Source organism: Triturus cristatus, chromosome 10 (assembly GCF_964204655.1).
Source record: "Triturus cristatus chromosome 10, aTriCri1.1, whole genome shotgun sequence".
Lineage (NCBI taxonomy): Eukaryota > Metazoa > Chordata > Amphibia > Caudata > Salamandridae > Triturus > Triturus cristatus.
This window is the reverse complement of record NC_140593.1, coordinates 1,166,666,780-1,166,689,905: the sequence shown is the minus strand read 5'-3', so window position 1 is coordinate 1,166,689,905 and position 23,126 is coordinate 1,166,666,780. Positions and strand designations below refer to the sequence as shown.

At 44.3% G+C, this 23,126-nt stretch overlaps 1 protein-coding gene across 1 annotated transcript in view; it reads left to right on the top strand.

Moving 5' to 3' along the window:
* Positions 1–2,740: 2,740 nt before the first annotated feature.
* Positions 2,741–23,126, top strand: part of LOC146796861 (vomeronasal type-2 receptor 26-like) — a 197,328-nt gene continuing 176,942 nt past the window's right edge. The window contains exons 1-2 of the mRNA XM_085631397.1: positions 2,741–2,979; positions 18,525–18,797. Of these exons, the coding sequence (XP_085487523.1) occupies positions 2,741–2,979; positions 18,525–18,797 (512 nt within the window). The remainder of the gene's footprint in view (positions 2,980–18,524; positions 18,798–23,126) is intronic.

Below are 23,126 nucleotides of genomic sequence, written 5' to 3'. Positions count from 1 at the left end.
TTATACTCTGATCTAAAATCTTCTCTGGGACTCCCTGACTCCGTAATGATTTCCATAAAAGATCTCTGGGAATAGAGTCAAAATCTGCCTTCAAATATATGAAGGCAACATATAAGTGTCCGTGTTTTATCTTTGGGTACTTCCAGGCTATACTTAAAAGTCTAAACACTTGGTCAATTGTGCTTATTCTCTGTCTAAAGATGGCCTGACAAGGTGAGAGGATTTCTTTCTCTTCTATCCAAGTATTTAAGTTGACCAGAATTTGTTTGGCATACACCTTTTGGGTGATATCTATCAGGCTGATAGGCCTGTAGTTTGTTGGGTCATCCCTACTGCCCTTTTTGTGAATAGGTACAATCTCAGCCCCCTTCCACATTTCTGGGATAGGCTTTCCCCTAGCTATTGCGTTGCACAATTGATTCATATATGGTGCCCAAATATCTGGTGCATATTTCAAAAGGTACCCGGGAATTATATCTGGACCAGGCGCCTTTGCTGACTTTAAACTATCTATAGCTATCTTAGTGTCCTCCAAACTGAATTCAAGGTGTATAGTGTGTACTTCTGGCAAAGGCACCTCATTGAGAACTCGTGGGTCTAGGGCTAATACATCTGGCGCAGCATACAGCGTGGAAAAATGTTTGCACCATTTGCCTGGATCCAATAAATGATCAGTGGTCACCTTACTCACTTTGTTCCTCTGTGCTAATAATTTCCAAAATTTGGATTGGTCTCTGACTTTTGCGGCTACAATGAGATCACTCCAACTGAAATCCTCCCAGTCCCTCAGGGCATTCATTCTTATTTTATTGTACTTTCTGATCTGGATTACATCTTTAGATTTTAAAGCTGCAAGGAGTCTGCGTTTGGTGTTGGCACATTCCTTACTAAACCATGGATTCGAGGATTCTGGTCGCGATCTTGGTTTATAGGTACTCCTCTAGGTTTTGGTTAACTGTGTTTTTATGATCTCAGACATTTTTTGATGAATTTGGGTGAACTGTTTGGGTGATCTTATTTGCATATGCTGAAGCATGTATTAGCAGAATAATTTTGGAGCCTCTGTTTGGTTTTTGCTCGACCTGCGTAAATCATGTTTCAGTGATCTAGCCATCCAGGTACAAGACATCCTGTAAGTTCAATTCTATGTTTGGTGTGCAGGAGAGAGTGGGTGTTGTGCATTAAGAATAGTTGAAATATTTCCCCTTGATCATGGCAATGATTTGCAGGGTAAAATCTTTTTTTTTTTTAAAGATGATCCAAACATCTTTTTTGCTTTGTGTGTGGTAGAGGAGCAGATCCCAAACTGATGCACATGTCTAGCACACGTTAGAAGAGTATTTACATGTTTGAGTCACTTAGACATAAAAGATTTTCTTTGGCCAGGTCCAATTCCAGATGGTAGAGAGGGGTTTCTTGGAGTTGTAATATAAAAAGATAGGGGGGAATTTGTTGAATGCAGGACAAGGCTCCACAGACCTATTCATAAATCTTGTCTACTGTTCCATTTCATATTTATTTTTCTATCGGGAGGGGAGGGCGCTAGAGAGCCGGTGGCAAGATGGCTGATTTCTAGTGCAGCACTGCCGGCCAAGGGCTAATATTCATTAACTATTCAAGCAATGAGGTGCCATTCGTGGCTGTCTGCAATGGATATTGTTTAAAAAAAGCGCTGTATTAAATATTTATCCCCAGAGCACTTCCAGAATTTTTGCAGCATGGTGTTTTCTCGATTCTGCCAGTCTGTGAAACGAGGCGACAAGATGGCGGCTACCAGAGACTGCTAGCTGTGCCGAAACTGACGAATAAAGGACACCATTGTGGATTTGGCAGCTGCGGGGGATCGAGGAGACTGACGGCAATATGCTGGTGGTGTAAGATCGAGGCTGGATCTATCTGCCATGGTGATCCGGGACAGAGCTGCTGACCGCTGACACGAGTGAGGGTAAGTTGTGGTGGGAGCCCTGCTCGGATAGACAGTCCGGACATTGTGGGGGAGAGACTGCTACCGCAGGAGGAGCTACGGACCGCTCTGGATGCCTGGAACCCCGCTCGGGGAGCTTGTGGGCCTGTGAGAGTGGCTGGGTTGCACCTGGGGGCCTGGTCAGCAGACCCAGTGAAGATTAGTGCGGCTAGCCGAGCTGCCGGCGGGGACCCAACCGGGTGTCTGCAACTACTGGCCCGGGGGAAAATAGACTGTCTGACTGGCGAGGTTGGTGCTGGAGCTGGGCCATCATTGACAAGGCACACAATATAATATAAAAAATAAATGAAAATTAACTACAGAAGACGGTGACTGTCGACTGACTTGACAGGCGCAAGTTGCTATCACCATTGGACACGCTTGTTGAGGCACCTGATTAGAGCGCGTGTTTGCTGCGAAGGGCCCACGTCTGTGATACTGCTCCCACTGCTGAATACTGGTTTCAAGTACTGACAAGCTACAACTACAAGAGGTGTATACTAGGACCAATATGGGGAGGATGGACAAATAGCAGGCACGCCTCACATTTGAGGCTCATAAACCTGCTTGGTCTCAGCAACATGCACTGTCTGACTCCGAACAGGAAATGCCAGAAAAATGCACCTCTGCACTGGAGGCGACGCTAATGGTGACGCAGAACAATTTACAATCAATTGATGGGAAATAAATGCTCTTAATCTGCAAATGGACCATTTTGCAACTAAACTAGATAAACAATGTGCCCGGTTGGGAGAAGCGGAGCAGCGCATTTCGACCATGGAGGAAAATCTTCAAGCCATCATATCCAAAAGTCTGAACATGGAGAAGGTATCAGCTGTGATCCAGGCTAAAAATGAGGATCTGGAGGCGAGGTCATGGTGCAATAATCTCCGCATTCCTGGGCTGCCGGAGACCACAAACACAAGCCGGATGGAGCTATGTATTGAATCAATGATCAAGGAAGTGTTTAAGCCAGAAAACCTATCCGAGGTACTGCTGGTGGACAGGGCCCACAGGTGACTAGCAGCACGCCCAGTCCCGGGTGCCCTTCCACCCCTGATAATTGCACAGCTTCTCAATTATCGCAATAGGGATACAGTTCCGTGCCTAGTAAGGGAGAAGTAAACCATTAACTAAAAATATAATGTACTTGAGTTCTATGTTTCTATCAGAGATTTGAAACCATGTGTTTGAGTCTTTTATTTATTTTGCCCTCATGGTCTTCAAGATTATTATTTGGTGATGTGAATTTATAGTTTACAAAATAGGCATGTATGGTTCTTATACTCAAATGCAGTACTCAAATGTTGCTCCATTTATTTTTGTGACCTGATATAAATGTAAAACTCTGTAGCACTGTTGTAGGATCTTTCACTGCTTGATCCAGTGTGAATATTAAATCATATTTTTTTCAATGCATAACATGATCGTTCTTTCATCTACCAAGTATTCTGCTCATCTTTTTTTCATGGTTTCAGTGCCATTTTGGAAACAAGTCTTGTAAGGTGCATGTCTTGTTGCTTGCCTAGGCAGATGTGTATCAAATATGAATCACCCATTGACGACATGGGCTGTAGTTGTGTGGTACAGTGGTTTCACCATTGAAAAAATGCTGATGCCAGTTCTATATAGGTGTCTCTATCAATTCAGGGACATGTGGCCACTACTGGGTTTTTGTGATCAGTGAGATAATAGCTGTGCCAGATTCTTTGAACAGCTGAGCTCATACTTAAGCATCCTAAAACACAATACAGCATAAAGGTATGAATGAATGAATAGTTTATTTTGGTTAATTAAAACCATACCTAAACTAAAAACACATCCAAACAACAAATTAGAAGAACATTTTAAGAAAAGTAAAAAAGTTAATTGTTCAAAAAGTATTTGCTAGGCTGTCCAAATGAGAAGCATTGCTAGAAGGCTGGTTGATGATTAGACTAAATTATTTTTCGAAAGATCAAAAGAGTTTGCTTCGCCTGATTGGGGGGGGGGGGGGGGGAATAACAATGTTTGTGCTCATGGTGGCTAATGCAAGGTGGGGTATAAGCACCCTCACTCTTGCATCTTGCATCTAACTAGCCACCACCCCAGAGCCTTTTCAAAGCGCTAAGAAGCAATAGTCTTAAAAAGAAATTTGCCATTGGTAAAAACTGGGCATACACTACAGCAGGTGTGAATCACCACGCTACTTCGACCATGGCACACACCATTCAAGAGAACCCTGATATATTGTGGAACTGGCTTCCATCAGGCCTCTCTTATAAGGCCTCAGGATGATTTAAAACCACACATTCCCACAAGCTCTTCTATTCTGCTCCTGAAACATAGGCGGTTTAGAAAAACCTACTAGAAACTGTGACAGTAACAGCAAAGTCACATTATACCACTGTAGGAGACCTGGGCCCAAGAAATCTTGCAGTTGATTGGAATTATGGAAATCAATGCTTTTGCAGTTAAACATACATCAAAGGGTTGTCCTGTCAACTTATATTGTGCTTGTTCTGAAGGCCCAGGCAACACAGATGGACCTAATTCACACATGGATGGTGGCAGTGAAGCAGGAAGACTGATCTAAAGATGCTAACTACTCTGAATATATACATCAATTTGGACCTGACCTGGATGTAGAACACTGTTTTCAATTTAAAGACTATACAAAATATGCAAACAATATAAACTATAAATCCCCTGAGAAATACACTTATTTTTCACTAGATCAAATGGTACGGCGCTGTATTATTTAACTGTGGTTGGAAATCCTCCCTTTGCAAAGGGAATAACTCTGAAAACACAACAGAGCTCTGTGCCTTGTGTAAGGGAGGAACACAAGATCTACCTCATGTTTTGTCTGTTTGCCCTAATCCAACCCTAGTGGAAGCCCGGCGGAGGTATTTAAGGCCTATTTTTCTCAGATACAATGTCTCTTCTTCACAAGGTCTAATTAAGCTCTGTAAATCAGCACCGGATGAATTTGCCTGTTATAAATTGTATACATTCTTAAAGAGTTTTTTAGAGCTGTTTTAAAGTCTATTATGATAATGTTTTAAAATTATAAATGCTCAAGGGTATCATGATTAATGTTTCAAAACTATGTCTGTGTATTTGGTGACTTCAGCTGAGGACTCCACCAAATTTAAATGAACTTAACTTAAACTTACATTAATCTGGCTGTTTAAAAAAAAGGATTTGAGGTAGAGGCAAAACAGTATTCCCTTTGAATAGGACTAGAGGCCACAACACAGCCAAATGTATACTAACTGGCAACTTTAATGTATACCTCCTCTATCAACAGGACACAGAGGAGCACAATAAAATACAAGATCTAATATGACAGATCCTAGATCAGCTGGCACTCTCAGAGAAAAGTTGCTTCTATTCTGATGGCATGCGCCTCCATAGATCAGAGAGTACCAAATGGAAGAATGTCCAAGGACCAGCGACCAGCACCAGAAAAAACCTGGATTTCCTCAAAGTCAAGTTCAACTGTTGCCTACTCCCTGATGCTCCTTAGAGTTTTTAACCGGATAACCTCGTTCTAGATTGATTCACACCCGGAAAGCAACCACTGTCCCTAGCTCAGAAGTTTAAGAACTAAAATCAGCCTACACTTGAATGCACTTACTTTATTATCATCAGCTAATAAACTGCAATGGAAAGGTCAAATCTCAAATGTCATAATTAAGCAGGGTGCAGCACTTATACATTCGTAATTGCTCCTGGACAGAAATCCAGTGCAAGCCTGGGAGTCAATCAGAGACAAGCTGCTAGAAAAGGTTTGAAATCTAGTACGTCAAAAAAGACAACAGCTTGGCCAAAGGAAACAAAAGTCAGACTGGGAAACTCAAACCTTGAGCCATCAAACAAGAGCTGTGAGAAAGTCTCCTGCTAACCGAACCTTGGCAGAAAGTTTAGACAAGCCAGACAAGGGTACAAAAATGCCACATGGGTAGTAAAACAGGAGTTTAATGATGGTTTGTGGGCAAGAATCCTCCATGACTGTAAGAACAGATATTACAGACAATTCTGGAGAACTGTAAACAATCTAGAAGGATGTCCTTACACTGCTAACAGCATCAACATCAGCGAGTCAGCCTGGGTACAGTACTTTGTAGTTCACTATACCATCCAGTCAGAAGAACTTGTGAACTCAAATATATCAGACAAACAGCGAAGATGATTATTAAAATTAAAGCAGACGACGCCCATAAGCCAATCAATTTGCCACACTCTCTATTTAAATCAAATTTGACATGCTGGACAGATTATCTAACCCCATTGCACAAGTTTTGCTTTGCTCACAATATGATACCAAATTTATGGCCAGATGGGCCCATGCACCTGATATACAAAGGCTGCAGAGAAAGTGACCCAGCAAATTATTGCATAATTGCCCTATTAGATAATGAGGCTAAATATTATGGTAGCTTTCGGCATGATGATAAACAGAACCCTGAAATCCAAATGCTCCCTGCATGCCTGTTTCATGGGTCAGACGTTGCCTTCGTCCAAGTTGATAAGTCTAGATTCTTGTTCAAACTTGCAGCTGGGGACATCCCTGGAAATCTACTGAAGGCAATTTAATTACTCCAAGTAAAAACCTGGACAAGGATAAAAATAGGAGATGGATCAAGGATCTCATGCACGATCCACACCACGCCAGGTCTTGAACAAGGCTGTGTGCTTGCACCAGCTCTCTTCAACATCTTTATCATGGATCTCCCATTAGTGCAGGACTTGACCAATGCTCACACGCTCAATTTAGGGTGAAAACCTTTAACAAGCATGTTAAACCTAGTTTGACTTAGTTCTCCTCAGACAACATAGGGGCATATCAACAAGGGCTTTATCTCTGCTTTTTTGGCTTTAAAAGCCAAAAAAGTAGAGATAAAACTAGCGCCCTATCAACAACAGGGTGCTAACATGCAAATTTGCATGTTAGCACCCTTTTACTCTATGCTTCCCCTTGCATCTCTAATGAGATGCAAAGGGGGCGTTCCAGAGTAAAATAATAGGAGAAATGTCGCTAAGCAACATTTCTCCTATTATTAAGAATATCGCTAACCCTGTTAGAGACAAAAAAAGCAGCGCTAACCGCGGTTAACACTGCTTTTTTACGTCTGGTATTTTTCTGACTTAGCCATGATATCCTATGGAAGGAGGATATCATGGCTAAGTTTGCCTGTCCCTATCAACAAGGTAACGTGAGATTATCGCTGGGTTTCCAGCGATAATCTCACGCTAGCCTGTTAGCGTGAGGATTTTTATCGCTATTGAGATAAGCGTTGCTAATAGCACGCTATCTCAGCGATAAAAATTCACGCTAGCCGGCGATAATTATCCTAGCGCTAAGTGCGCTTAGAGATAATTATCGCTGGTTGTTGTTGATATGCCCCTTATTTCTCCTCAGCAGAAGAAAGTTGGCCTTCAAAACTAAGCCCCTACGCCACAATAAACAACCTGGAAGTCAATCTTAACAAAACAAAAGTGCTAAAATTCAGCAAAAAACCCAAGAGCGCTGGACCTTGGTTCATAAACAACCATAAAATAACTCAGGAGCAAGAATACAAGTATATAGGAGTTATAATCAACAACCCAAAGGTACCTACATTTGAGAGAAGGCCAAAATGGAATCAAAAGCAGGGTTTTACTAGTATCCTCAGCACAGACGTGGGTCCCTTGCTCATGGTGCCACTGGATACAAGCTAGCCTGGCTGATGAGGGGTGATACCCAAAAAACGGTCCCAGGATGCTTGTTTCTAGTCCATGGAGAGCCCAGCTTGCAAGCTTGGGCTGGACTATTCCCATGAGGACCAAGGTCAATATGATTTGAATATGGCTGGGTCCAAACTGGGGTGGCGTAGTGAGAAAAATTATGATGGCTTTATCCCAGATCTCTTGACTGGTGTGAATGTTTGATTTATTCAGCATTCTGTCCATCATTTGTTGCTGCATCACTTTTATAAAGTTGGCATTTTCTTGTCCCAACCTTTGATGCCAGTTGCTTGTGTCCTGGGTCACATGACTGTGAATAGTTGGCTGTTGGCCTTTGTGTATTCCTCCCAAACAATGAGACAGAGGGGACTTGGTGTTGGCAGTTTGGACCATCCTACCAGGAAGGATGGAAGGCTGAGCTCTTCCCTGCCCCACTTACATTTCACAGGGCTGCCTCCAGCATACTCACAAAGGAACTTAACGCCAGCCTCTGGTCACCCTAGACCACTTGGAGCCGGAACAGCGGAAGGAACAGGGCGGCTCCTTCGCTGAGGCAGAGGAGCGTCGCCCCACTGCTTTTTAGCAGTGTAAATAAAGGAAACATAAAATGATAATCACTGGCTGTTATTATCTTTTTATGTTTCCCTGCTGCAACAGCTCTGCGGGCGGGGTGAGGCTGCTCTGCTCTCAGAGCAGGGCAGGGGAGGAGTGGTTTGCCCACTCCAAGTGCGTATGAATGCTTGGCCGGCCATCTCGGGCCAGCCAAACATTCATGCAAACTTTTTATGTTCTCCACAGCGGCTGCATTACAGGCCCCCAGTCCCTGGCTGAGCGCTGAACCGCGGCTATGGGGAGCCGGGGGCTTCCTGCTTCCCTGTTCCCGCCCGAAGAGATGACGGGGAGAAACAAGGAACGACGCGGCAAGGTACGTTTTTGTTTTTTTAAACTTCCTAACCCCCCTCTCCCCCCCCACACCCCCGTCCCCCCACGCCTGATCCGTGCCCGCTGCCACTGGGAAGGAAGGACATTTTCAGAACCAGATGGGTGGATTTCGTACAAGTTTCTCCCACTTCACAGGCAGGAAGGTGGCTTCTTTCTAGGAGTGAGCTGCTATTTAGCATTAATCGCAGGAATTTATCTAAAAAGGTCAGCTGAAACCTTTAGAGAAACAACTTAAAAGATAACATTGGACACCTGCGGCATGTTTAAGGAGAGGCCTTCAAAACGCATCAAGTTTTACAAGTTCGGTCCGAAATCAGCACAGAAAATGTGTTTTCGTTTTGTTAAAAGAAAACGAGGATACCTTCCAGGAACCGAGTCAGCTGCCATTAGGGAAGGGGGCGCCACACTCACCTCCTTCAAGCTTCTCAAGTAATTGCAACGGTGATAGTGACAGGGTGCTTACAGATCTCAAGAGCAGGTGCATCAGTTCACTGATGTGTTTCATTGACTTTCAAAACATGCATCGCTGCAGCTGGAGCGCAACCCACTGATCTCCTTTCAACAAGGAAACATCTGTGCGTGCTTGGGATAATGCCTAACAGGACTTCTTGGCCAAATGTCAGTGACTTATAAGCCAATTACTGCATCCGATTCCATCCACTGAACTCATTTATTAGTTTAATAACTATTAGTTTGAATTAATCGGAAAAGGAGCCCATATGTTTATTATGGGCAGGCCATGTAAAGCGGCGCTTGGATTTGTGTGACTCAGCTTTACTTCTCAGCAGCGGTGATGTCAACTCACTCATTAGCTTCTATTTCCCCAAATAGATGTTTACTTTCTGAGAACATTAAAGTTTAATTTCCATCTGCGTGAAACAAAGGCTGGAGAGCGCGTCTTTTAATCACTTGGGGGCAGATATATGTTGGACTGGCGCCACATTTACGCCGCCGTTGCGTCACTTTTGTGACGCAGCGGCTGCATAAACCCTGCACCACGTTGCGCCCTATTTACATCGTGACGCATCTATGGAGATGCGTCACGGTGTAAAGCCCTGCGACACATGAAACCTGCGTCAGGTTTCATGTGAGCATTTCTACGCGCGCAGGAACGCTCCTGAAAAGTGACTCAGTGAAATCTACAAGATTTCGCTGAGTCACTTTTCCAACGCTGATGCGTCAAACCCTGCACCTGCTTAAAACAGGCGTAAGTCTTGACACACCATGTTAGGGATAGGGTAGGTTGGAGGAGTGCTGGAGTTGCGTGTCGCACGCAACACTACTTCAGCACTGGGCCAACTTTACGCCCCAGATGCGACACTCATCTGTTTATTCCTGCACCATGATGCGCTGCATCATGGGTGGCGCAAGGGTAAACTTGCGTGCCGCATGTTTCCTGGTGCATCCCTGCTGATTTGCAGAGATTCGCCAGGCAACATAAATCTGCCCCTTGGTCTGAGGCACATTAAATCTGAGCATCATTGGGCGCACTGGAGCAAAGGCTGAAGACTGTGCGAATTTCTCACAGTACCTGTCAGTGGGTCAAAACGGTGTTCAGAATACTTGGTCATCCAATCCTTGGCCTCTCTGCTGAACAAACAGAGCAATGGTCACTTAATCGAGTTGCAGTTGTAATTCTGTGCAACTGTATGTGAGTTACACAGTTGCCAAAATATTGAGAAGTTAGAGTCAGTTATTGCAGTCACTCTTTGGTTGGGTCCCTCATGTATTCTTGTGCTTGTTACTTAATCTTTCTTTCAAACATTACTGCTATTCTTTGGTTGTATCGAAAATGCATTACAATCATCATCACCTTTCAAATGCTTTGCATCCATCAAAGATGTTGGTGATAATTGTACGGATCCTTGATTGAGCTTCAATCATATTTTGAGCCCTGTCTATTTGACCATTTCTGCATAGATGTTTGGTGTGACTGACATACATGATAAAACTGGTGGATAGAATTATTTCTGCTTTCCTTTGTATTGGATACTCATAATAAAGTGTGACCCTGCATATCTCTTGTAAATACATCACATTTTTGGATACTGCTCACCAACAGCCTGCACATGGGAGTGATGAGCCAGCCTGCTCTTGATGTCACCATTCTAACACACCTAGTATAATTTCCAGCTTTTGAACACAGAGTTCCAGCTCTCTGGGATTGTTCTAAATGGTTTTTGTGATTCACCGCATAATAGTGGGAGACAGTGCTGGAGAAAGGACATGCACTAATTATGTACTCCTCCCAACTAACCCAAACCACCTGTACTGCTCCTCCATTGAGGATGGGACACAGCTAACCAATGTTTCTGCTGCCCTCCCTACCCACACTCACCCACCTATAACTCTGTATAGTTCTCCTCAATAGGACCACTGATTCCCCCATGTGTGCCTTAAATGAGAGTTGTGAATATGCATGTGTGTACATGAGGCGATTGAGTAACACTTCTTGTATTCCGCATGGGGCAGATTTACAATAACTGGTGCATCCCTGCATCTCAGCAGGGATGCGCAAGTTATTGTGCGTCACGGCTCCGCCACCATGGATGTGCTGCATTTACAATGCGGCGCACCATGGGGCAAAAACGGACAGATGTGTGACACATCTGTGCCGTAAAGGCAGCGCATTGCTGGAGTTTTGACGCAGCATGGGCTCAAAAGTGACTGAGTGAAATCTTGTAGATTTCACTCAGCCACCATTAGGAGGCGTTCCTGCGACGGAACGCCCCCCCCCCCCGCACAGGAACGCCTACTTCTGGCGCAGGGCTTTACAACGTGACGCATCTCCCAAATGCGTCACGTTGTAAATACCCCGCAGCATGGCACAGGTTTTGCGCTGCCGCTGCGTCACAACAGTGAATCAACGGTGGCGTCAAAGAGGCGCAAGGGTCTTGTAAATCTGCCCCCATGTTTCTACACCTAGGATGGTGGATTGATTGAAGAAAAGCTCTGTGTTTTCTTGCTCTCCCCTTGACTGTCACAGGTCACCGAGGTCCAGTGTAGGTCCAAGTCAGCTATATACATGCATGATTTTCAGGAAAGCCATGTAAAATAAATGTACATATAATGAATTTACATTTGAAGTGTAAAATACTTACATAATGGTCATCCACAAAATAGCATGGGGCAGATTTACAAGCCACTTGCGCCACTTTTGCGTCGGTTTTCCCATGTTAAAAGTGACGCAAAAGTGGCGCGAGGGGCTTGTAAATCTGCCCCCATGTATTTAGACCTCCTGGAACTGCACTGGAAAAGTCTGCCAGATATTCTCCTAAACTCACCTTCTGACAACAAATGTTGCTTAATCTTCGGAGTGTAGTGACAGTGTTGGATTCCCAAAATCTACAGTAAGGTACAGTAGAGTCCTTTGTGTTTAACTCTAAATGCTAGCTTAGCAGGCTCTAGCAGGTGGGGTTAGCACTGCAGGAAAATGATACTTGGTAGTCCCTTTTAGAACAGCCACAGCTCCATAACCAGCCCTAATTCAAAGGAAGCCAGCCTGCTCACAGTCCGGTACCACAAGGATTATTATGATGTGTCTCCCCCTTTTTTATGGAATAGGCGATACTGTCTGTATTTTGGAATGTATTCTCAATATGCAAATGGGCAAAAAACAGGATGCCCTTACCCCTTTAACTGTTAGGGCTTTCTCCCCTCCCATTTGCTGAGCCCTTTTTGGCTATTTGAGGTAATTTGCACTTAGAGCTCCATAACTTTTTTTCCACATAAGGTATCCAGACCAAATGTGTGTCCTTTTTTTCAACATCCTAGGGATTCTAAAGATACCCATGTTTTATGGAATCCTTTGGAGGGGACCGAGAAAATAAGCAAAATATAGCTATATTTTGAGGTTTTTGGGAAAAATAGGAAAGAAGTGCTCTGCATAAATGTGTCTAATTCTTTTCCTAAAAATGGCATCAACAAACAGTTTGATGTGCTAAACTCACCATCTTTCCAGCTTTCAAGAATATGCACAAAAAACGGTAATTTATGACAACTTTTTGACACAATGGCTGATTTATAAAAGTTACATACTATTTCGTCCGCAAGACTCATCTAGTTGCGGGGTTATATGGTGTTTTTAGGTTCTCAAAGAACTCAGATTCAACAACTGAACTGCACTGTGCAATTGTTTTTCATTGAGCACCAAGTATAGATAAAATATGTAGTGTGGAAAATGGGTATCAAGGAATCCTATGTATTACTGAAAAGGTCACAAGATATGGAGTTTAGCAGCAGTGTGTGAGAAAGTGCAATCTTTCTTGCATGGTATGCCCCCACTTTTTGCTGAATTGCTGATGTACTTTGACTGAGTGTGCCCTGGGCTCCTGCCAATCAGGTACCCAGGACCTATGTTCCTTCCCTAAAACTGTGTTGAAGCCTAAACCCGATTGGCATCTCTGGCCACATGTCAGCCCCTGGTAAATGGTACACTAGGTACGCAGAGCCTTGTGACCAGAGAAGGCCCCTAAGGGCTGCAGCACTTATTGTGCCACCCTTAGAAGCCCTGTACCCTGACACACACACACTGCCCTTGTTGACTGAGTGTCTGGGTGCAGAACAAAACAAAGAGTCGACATGGCACACATCCCTTTGTGCCATGCCCACAACACACACTGCCCTGGCATATCTCAGTCACCCCTCTAGCTGGGTGCCCTATGCCAGTGGTGTGGGTACAGGTGCATGAGCCCTGTGCCCCTACAGTACCCAGGTCCAATCCTGGACACTGTAAGTGCAGTGCTGCCATTAAGAGTATATGGTGCTGGGAGGTCGTCAACACGAACTCCACAGCACCATGATGGCAACACTGATGACTGAGAAGTTTGGTATTAACCTTCTCAGCACATTTAACCCGCACTGATGCCAGTATGGGATTTAATGTACAATGCACGACTGAGGGCATCTTAGAGATGCCCCCTGAACCTAACCTACAATCCACATCTTTTCTGAGGGGCTGCCTAGGCTGCCACACAGCAGACATGTTGCTGGAGCCCTGGGTAGCGAGCCATCCGCTCTCCTGGGCCTGCAACAATGCACATCCTGGATGAGGTGCTAGGTCTCCTCCTCCAGGATGGGCAGGGCAAGCTTCAAAGGCATGCCACCTTTGTGAGCTTCTCCAGGCCACTTTCTGTACTCAGCAACTGGCCCCTAATGGTTCTGACCCACACTCTGAAGACTGTCCGGAAACCCCAAGGAAGGAAAGGGGGTGTGCCAGCCTCTGCCAACCCCACCCCTCAGGTGGGGAGGCGAGGTGAAGCACATCTCCGAGCTCTCGCCATCTTGAAGATGATGAGCCCTGCCCAATCAGGACTAAGCTACTGCCTCATCCCACAGGAGGGGGGCAGGATAGAGGGTGTACCCACCCCAGGGAAGGGACCCATTGGTCCCAGCCCTTTACCTACCTGTAACACCCCTAAATTTAGTATTTAGGGGCACCATAAAACTTCCTTCCTTAGATCTATAAATCAAAACAAGTAAGAAGATCAAGAAACAAGAAGACCTGCCGTGCAGCTGCTAACAAGAGGAAGACACCAACTGATTTGGCCCCAGCCCTACCGGCCTGTCGACCCTCGAATCTGCTCCTGCTAAACCCCGGCGTCTCCAGTGGTCAGCAACCTCAAAAACCCCAGAGGACCTGACTGCCTTGTGACTCTAACTAACTGGGACTCCCACGAGCAGTGGTACTGCTCAAAGCAAGTAACCGCGAACCCTGCACACTCTGCACCCGCCAAGCCTGGCCTCTGCCGGAGTGGACAAAGACCACGAGGATGTCCCCCTGGTGACTGTGACCCCGAATCCAGCACCAAAGGACCCACCTTGACGCTCCTGACGACGCCTGCAGCCTCAGAACCAGGGACCCCTCCAACCGCGACCAGCAGAGGGTAAGATTTCCCGACTCCAAAAGGCACCCCTGCACCCGGCTCCCTGCGACCCCCTGTGCCCAACTCCTGGGTGCCTACCTATCCTCCCACTACCCAACTTACCTCTCGAAGTTGTGGTCGCACCTGAAGAATCTTCGTCCCCGAGCTTGCAGTCTTTGTTCTTCCTTGAGCTTCTCCATTGAAATCCATTGAGCGGCCAATGGCTCAGAAGCACCCTCAACCCAGCTGCCTGAGTGCCCCTGGCCGTGCAACCTCTACTCTAATCTACTTCCCCATTTGCCCTGAGCAAGTGAACAGGAGCCCAGCTCCCACAGCCGCGTGGCCTGCTAGCCAGCAACCACCAACCAAAGGCCCCCTGCCTCCCATAGGATAACATTGGGCCTAACTCACTCTACACCCGGCTGCCCCTGTGCTGCTGAGGGTGTAACAACTGTAGTTACCTGACCCTGGGAGACCCCTGAGTCTATGCCCAGAACCTTAACTCTGCCAGTCGAATACTTACCCAAAAGCCAATAACTCACTTTTCTTCCATAGGGTAACATTTACTGGTTTCAATTGGAAATTCTTCTGTGTCGAGTTTTTAAACTTTAAAATATTCATCTAAAATCAGCCGAATAACGAAAACAAATTTACTCACCTGCTATCAGGAGAGATCCCAGTGCTGGATCTTGGTGCCCAGCACTGACCCTGAAATGTAATTACAACCTTACTTACCTATAACTTGATTTTCCTCCATAGGATAACATTGCCTGGTTTTTGCCAGTAATTCTTCTGTCGATTTTGCAAACTTACAAATATTCGTTAAAAATCGCCTGTATAACAAAAACACATTCTTTCAACTGTTTACATGAGATGTCCCAGTGCTGGATCCAGGATCCAACACTGAGTTAGAAAAAGTAACAATAACCCTACTTACCTGCTAAGTGAATTTCCTCCCACAGGATAACATTGGTGATTCTATGTGAAAAAGTTTTTGTGTCAACTTTTAAAATACAATAATATTCCTTAAAAATCACTACTGTAACCAAAACGTTTGTACTCAACTGTTTACAGGAGATGTCCCAGGACTGAATCTAGGATCCAGTCCTGTGGTAAGAAAAGTAATCCAAAAAGTAATCTATTGCATTTAACTAGAAATTCCCATTGAGCTCAATGTATAATTGTGTTTGAAATTGTGTTGCTATTGCAACAAATGTGACTATTGCATTCAAAAGTCTATTGCCTATTGAAAGTATTTATCTAAAGCATCTCATTTTGAGAAAGTATATTTTGATACCTATTGTTGGTTCTAAAATAAAACAAGCATATATTTTTATATACAAACCATTGGCCTAGAGTTCAGTTCTTGAGTGTGTGAGACCATTTGCTGACTGAGTGCGCACAACAAATGCTTTACAATGTCCTCTGATACTGCCTTACTGCTCGACCAAGCTACCACTTTATAGAGTAAGGTGATATCTAACTTTAGCCTCTACCAAACCTCTGGGGACTGGGGACTGGGGACTCTGTGCACACTGTACCTATTTGGGAACAGTATATACAGAGCCACTTGCTTACACAGTGGTTATATGTACATCTCTGAATATGTAGGTACCTGTACTAGGGAAACATGCAGAACTACGAGGCCAGAGCCACGAGTTCCGAAGCCCGCAAGAGTAACCACGCTTGTCCGAACAGCGACTTTGTCTTAACAACGTACATGTGTGGTTAAGGCAAATGCGCTCTAGTTTTAAGAATGGGCGGGGAAAGAGGAGCGTTGGAAAGCAGACACGGACAGGTAAGTGGGGCTGGGGCCGGGTCTGGGGAGGTTTCTGGTAGTTTTATGGGTGGTGAGTGTTCAGGATAGTTTTATGGGGTAGTGGGGGGTTTGGGATGTTTTTAAGGGATGGTGGGGGTTTGGGGTAGTTTTAAGTGGTAGTGGGGATCCTGGGTAGTTTTTGGGGGTGGTGGGGGTTCCAGGTAGTGTTCAGGGTGGTGGCGTTTGGGATGTTTTTAAGGGATGGTGGGGGTTTGGGTTAGTTTTAAGTGGTGGTGTGGGTTTGGGGTACTTTTCAGGGGTGGTGGGGGTTTGAGGTAGTGTTCAGGGGTGGTGGGGGTTCCGGATAGTGTTCAGAGGTGGAGGGCATTCTGGGTGGTGTTCAGGGGTGGTTGGGGCTTGGGGTAGTGTTCAGGGGTGGTGGGGGTTCGTGGTAGTTTTCAGGGGTGGAGAGGGGTTTGGGGTTGTGTTCAGGGGTTGTAGGAGTTTGGGGTAGTTTTTAGGTGTGGTGGGGGTTCAGGGTAGTTTTCAGGGAAGGAGGGGGGTTCGGGTAGTTTTCAGGGGTGATCGTTTTTAGGGATGGGAGGGTTCATAGTAGTTTTCAGGGGGGTTCAGGATATTTTTAAGGGGTTGTTTTTAGGCCTCAGGGAAGAGGATGGGGTAGTTTTTAGGGATTTGGGAAGGGTGGGTCTTTTTTAGGGCTATGGGGGAGGTTGGGTAAATATTTAAGGTTTAGGGGAGGGTGGGGTAGTATTTAGGACAGGGATTTAGGCATTAGGGCAGGGGGAGGACACAGCGTAGGAGTTGGGAGGGGGTACGGGAATTTGCACTCAAGGGTGGGAGGGGGCGGGGGTGTTTGTACTTTAGGGCAGTGGGGAGGGGGGTGGTAACCTTAGCCACACATACCCCTTTACCAGGCTAGCCTTTACCACGAAAACTTGTGGTAAAGGCATGCGTGGTAAAGCAATGCGTGGTTAAGATATGGTTGTTATACAGACCGCGTTGTTTAGGTATGAGGGGTTGAGAAACTCGTTGTTCCAACATACAACCCCCATTCTATCATATCATATAGAGGGTATTTTTCAAAATGTCTTCTTTCTTATACACTGGCTTTCATTTCGAAGGTAAAAAACAAATATTCCCTTGGTTTTGTGCAAAAAAAACATTAACATGAACAAGCTGCACTCACAACTGAGTCATACCTTTACATCAATACAGTGATATTATCCATACAAATTATTAAAATCATATATTTAATGATTCTCAAAGAGGTGTCACAAATTATTTTTTATTAAAAAAGCCTTGTTGCCATAAATCCATAAATCCTGTGCCTCCTCTATTGTATTGCACTTAAATCTGCAGAGTATCTAGGCAGGTAGCTACATGCCACTCGAACGGAAGAATCCGGTGCCTCGATACTCTGCAGATTTAAGTGCAATATGATAGAGGAGGCACAGGATTTATGGCCCCTCAATCGACTTGATGAAAAAAGACAGGAGCGCTTAAGTGATGAGCTTTTCCTACTACAGAATAGAGGCCATTATATGAGATAGTAATTCAGATGCCAAAGCGGTCGGGAACACATTTGTCCAGCAAATCGGAGTCTGCCGATAAATCTACCGACCATTGAAATACGAAAACGAACAGTTGATATATACAACAAAAGACTGGAATTAAAGTCTAACTTAGAAGAACCTAAGAGGGAAGATTTGCTCCTCACCACCATCAAATGCGAGTTAATAAGGAAATAGGTATTTTTTCCCCAAAATCCTCTTTAAAGACCACTACATCACATTGCATTAACTGTCCACAACCCAGCTACTTCTCCTAACACTTATTGACTTTATACTTGTCTTTAGCCTTGTTCAGTGGTTCTCTTCCTTTTGGCTAGGTTCATGCTATAGAAATACTATACACATGCAAACGAAATACAAAAGTACTATGGACTTGACAGTGTTTCTTTTTAACTGCTACCCAATGTTACGCTCACTGGGGCTTAAGCTTCTTTAAATATATCTCTTTCCCATCTGAAAACTTTGTTGTATTTCTTGCATGACTCATGTACATGTCTGATAGTCCAAAATGTTCATATTGCTCTTCACAGCAGGTATGTCTATAGTTAAGCTTTTCTGTGCCTCTTAAGTTATTATTGAGGGCGATGTTCAATAGGTAGTGCAAAGCAGGAGCAAATGCTTATGGGTAAGAGAATAATTCACTCTCACATGCTAACTCATATCAATTTTTTTAATCTCTTTATCGCCTCCAGACTGTGGAAAATGATAGTGGATAGTCAACGAGTTCCATATCTTGATATGGTCCTGGCACATGTAATTATCATTACACACCTGTGGGAACCATCATCTGCTGTGGCTGCCATGGACAGAACAACTCGCTGTAGGATCTTCACACCAAACATGGAATCCTATTCCAAGGAGGGGGATGTGATCTTTGGCATTCTGGCAGCAGTTCACCTGGAGAACGTCATCCCTTCTACCAACTTCTTGTTCAGAAATCCTCCTGCTCCCAGCCACTGTCTGAAGTAATTAGACCTTTCTACCTGTGGGGAAAACTGTGAAGGCCATTGGGGTTACTGAGTTGTTGGAACTGTTAAAGGTTTCTTGATGACACTGTCCTTGATAGTGCAATTGTTTTTAGACATATAGATGGTATGACTCCAATAGCCGTCCTACTAAAAGGCAGCAGCAGTGGGTGGATGGTGTTGGCTCTATTTCTCCTATTTCCAATAGCCCACCGAGGGGAGTAACGTAGACACCTGAAGCCCCTTCGGTGTGGGGGGTCCTCAACCATTCAGGGCCCCTGTTCAGCACAAGGCCAATTAATTAACCCTGGGCAGCCAACTACGCTACGCTTGCGTAGTTTGCGTAGTTTGTGCTACTTCGCGCTACGCGAATTGCACGTAGCACAGTGCAAAAACGCGTAGCGCAGTTGGCATTTTCTGCTCACTCGTGGTCCTCAACATCAAGTTGGCGACCGCGAGCGAGCAAAATGACATCCCGGCGAGACTTTTTCCTCGTTCACGATCAGCAACATCAAGTTGGCGATCGCGAGCGTGGAAAATAAACCTCCCGGCGAGATTCTCAACGCGGGGAGGTTAGGTTTCTCATTGTAAGTGGTCGCGTATGATTGCGACCGCTCGCGATGAGAAATTACCAGTCCGCGTTGAGAAAGCTGCCGCTCGAGTAAAAATCTACTTGAGCGGCAGAAAACGACAGCTCGCACTGTGCAAGATGCCATTTTCAATGATTGCACAGTGCGGACAAGCTACGCATATCGCTACTACGCAAACTATGCCCAGGGTTACAATTATTACCTGTGAGAAATGTGAGACTCAGTGGCCCTGCATCACATTCTGCTGGGAGGCCCCATCATTTTATATTACACCACTGGGCCCACCATGTCTAGCGATCCAATCTGGACTAGATTTTTAAGGTGAAAGAGTTCCCACTAGAAAGAGGGGGTTGTTACCAAAAGTGAAAAAAAAACAAGCTTGAAGCTCTGAAAATATTTGCCTTTTTTCCTGATCCTGTGCCTCAGCTCTCATGGTAGTTGGTAAAGGAGAAATAATGCTGGAAGACCACTCTTTAAGAGAGCAGATATTCTGATTCTGTAAAATTGGCAGCCCTCTGTCACCAAGAACAGTATTTATGGCTCAATCTGGGCTTTTTAAAAATGGATCCCAGTAAGTAGTACTGCATTCCATTCAAGCACAGTTATGCAATGTTCGCTGACATCTAGTTTGGCTATTCGTACTTGACTGTCACTGTCACATTCAGCTTTTATTTCACAATCTAAGTTGAGTCTAATTTTTCTCACACTGTCTTTTTGTGGTCCAGAAACCATAAGACCGTGCTTTCAATGATAAAGATTTGGTGCTTTATTTGATGTTGTATTATTGTATGTAGGCATTGTGGAAAAACAGCAGGATGTAGGTTTCCCTCAAGCTGAATAGGCTGGTGTATTCTGAAGGTTTATACTGTTAATATCTGGGAGGTCAGAGAGTTATCTGGGGTGAACGCTAGCAACTTCAGATCTATGTGTATCAGCTAGGCTAGGCAGGGCTGGCTCAAGCTTTCATGCTGTCAGGTAACACATGAGTTAATAGTATATTGACTATTTGTTCCTTAATTAATTTGATCCAGTCCAGTTTTTTTGGGGGGGGCAGTATGCAAATAGTCCTCATTATTTATGGGACACATTAACCTTTACAGTACATTATAAGGATATTGTAACTCATCGAGGAGTTCTGTGACCATATAGAGTAATGATGACGCTTCGGACGGCTGCCAGCGCGCTCTTGCTGTGATTCATTCACTCCTGAATAATCGTCTTGCCAATAATTCCCGGGTTAATCATACGCCTTGGCTCTGGAACACGCCGCAGAACACGGACTGCTAGCGGCTTTTCTCCCTTGAATTTCTTACTCGTGTACTTCTCCCATACAACGTCCTTGGGACGGTTGATTCCTTCCCGTGCCCCCTTCAACACGGGCTCCTTTTTCCGATTCTCTGGGCTCCTCGGCCAACTCTGCAGACCTTGGATGCTTTTACTACGAATTCGAGTAATCTTATGTGCTCGCACTTACATTGTCCTGATGATGATCTTGACTTACTAAGATCTAAACGCCGTCAACTACAATTTCAAAGTTCCCTAAACATTGTCTAAACCAATTGGGTTCTTTTGACTTGTTTTTCAATGCGATGAAATGTTTTTATTGTCACTAAGCACTTCACTTCACGCACCTTCACTTGTGTATGTGTGAGCACTGTATATACAATATATACTCTCTTAATGCAAAAATGGTAGAAACGGAAGCGACTCCATTTTATGATGTTTAATAAAATGTGATGTCTTCCTCTACTCTGCTGTGTCCTTATATACGTTTCTTAATTGAATCTAATTGAGTTCTACATGCCCACCAAATATAATTGAATTTTTTCTAAAATCACCTACTGTAGCCCCGCTACTTGAGGATCTCTGACCTCACCAGACCATTGTCTTTTTTGAACCATATAGAGTAATGAGGCAGAGATCCTTTAAAAGGTCATGGAACTTCAAGTTGACCTGAAAAATCGATTTGATGCATTGCCGAGGGTATTTTGGGCCTCTGTCAAAATGTTAGAACAGTCGCAACCTCACAGATTCGGTACATCTGAGGGTCTGTGACATCTAAAACACGTTTTAGAATGTACTGAACTTAATGAATGAGAAAAGGCTCTCTGAATCATTAAAATGAGTTAAGGAAACTATAAGAAATTAGGGTTTGGAATGGGCATGTTTAGGGTGTCTCTTCTAAATACAGATGCCTTATGGTATGTATTAATGTTTTGTGACCTAAATCCGGAACATTAATATCTTACCACTACCTCAAAGACGGTGGTAAGTGATTTACAAATGGCAAGGTGTCCCTAGGGGACCTGTTCCCCTCTGTGAATGTTGACAAAAACGTTTTAAGAGTAGGCAGTGGTCCATGAAAGGTTTACATGTCACTCTACGACTGAAAGGGTATTGTCTACATTTTACAAAGAGACATTTGCCCTTAGACGGAGAGATTCTTTTAAAATATGGCTCAAACCTGTGTTTTAAGATGTTTCCGGTGATGCTCCCCTTGTTTTGCTCTTTCCAAATCTGCATCAGGATGAACTCCCAGTAAGATTATTTCAGTTTTATGGTAACACCTTTGTTCATTTCAGCTGGGGAGTTCCAGACATGTTCAGATCTAGTCATTTCACACAAGTGTTTTATTTGCCTGCACCATGGGGTACATACATATGTATCAGATTCGATCGATTTTACCAGCGCTACTCTATATGGTGCCAAAACTGGAGTTTTCCAGTGGAGCTTCCAATACAGTAATGGTTTTAAAGTTGTTACCAGAATAATTTTACTTATCATCAGATCAAATTGTAGACGTGTTAGGGGGGTGCTCAAGAGCAGATTAAACATCATCCTGATGAATTTGTTTTCAGTCTGTGTGTGATGAGTTGCATCAGCATAACTCCAAAGTTCACCACCGTAGGTGGCTTCTGCCATAGCAGTGGCTCCATATACTTTGAGGACTGGAGCCACGGAACCCCCAGAAGTGGCCTTATATTTCCTCCAAATTGCTGGCGCCCTTTGGTGGAAAATTGTGTAATTTTCCCACTTTGTGGATCCCGAGACAAAATATTTGCCAATCATACTCCCAGATAGTCAAAACCTTTTACTCATTCTATCGGAATCCCTTCAATAATGATTCCACCTTTGAATGACCGATGGGGTTTATTACTTTAACTTTTGACTTATTTAAGATAATTTCCAGGCCTCTAAGTGTACAGAATCCTACAAAACAATCTGAAACAGATTGGAGGCCCATCAGTGTTCTAGACAAAAGGAGTTGTCATCTGCATACATAAGGAGGGAGACACTGACACCTACTGATTTGGGGGCATCGCGATTGCATTGTCTCAGCCACTCAGATGCATTATTAATGTACAAACTAAAAAGAATCCACAGGGATACCAAAAGATTCCAAGAATGTCCACAGGTTTTCCCTTGGATCCAGGTCAAATGCCGCCCTCAAATCAATGAAGGCGACATATAGATGATCCCGCCTCAAGACAACATTGTTCCAGCATATCGTCTCAAAGGGGAAGACCTGGTCGAGGGCACCGATCTTATTTCTGAAACCTGCCTGGGAGCCCACTAGGATATGATGGTCAAATGGTCAAATATCTATGTTTGGAGTCTTGACAAGACCTGCCTATAAAATATTGTTTGGCAGTTGTCAATTAAACTCTTGGGTCTGTGTTTATCTGGGGCATCCCTGCTCCCCTTCTTATAGATGGGTACGATAAAAGCTTCACCCCAG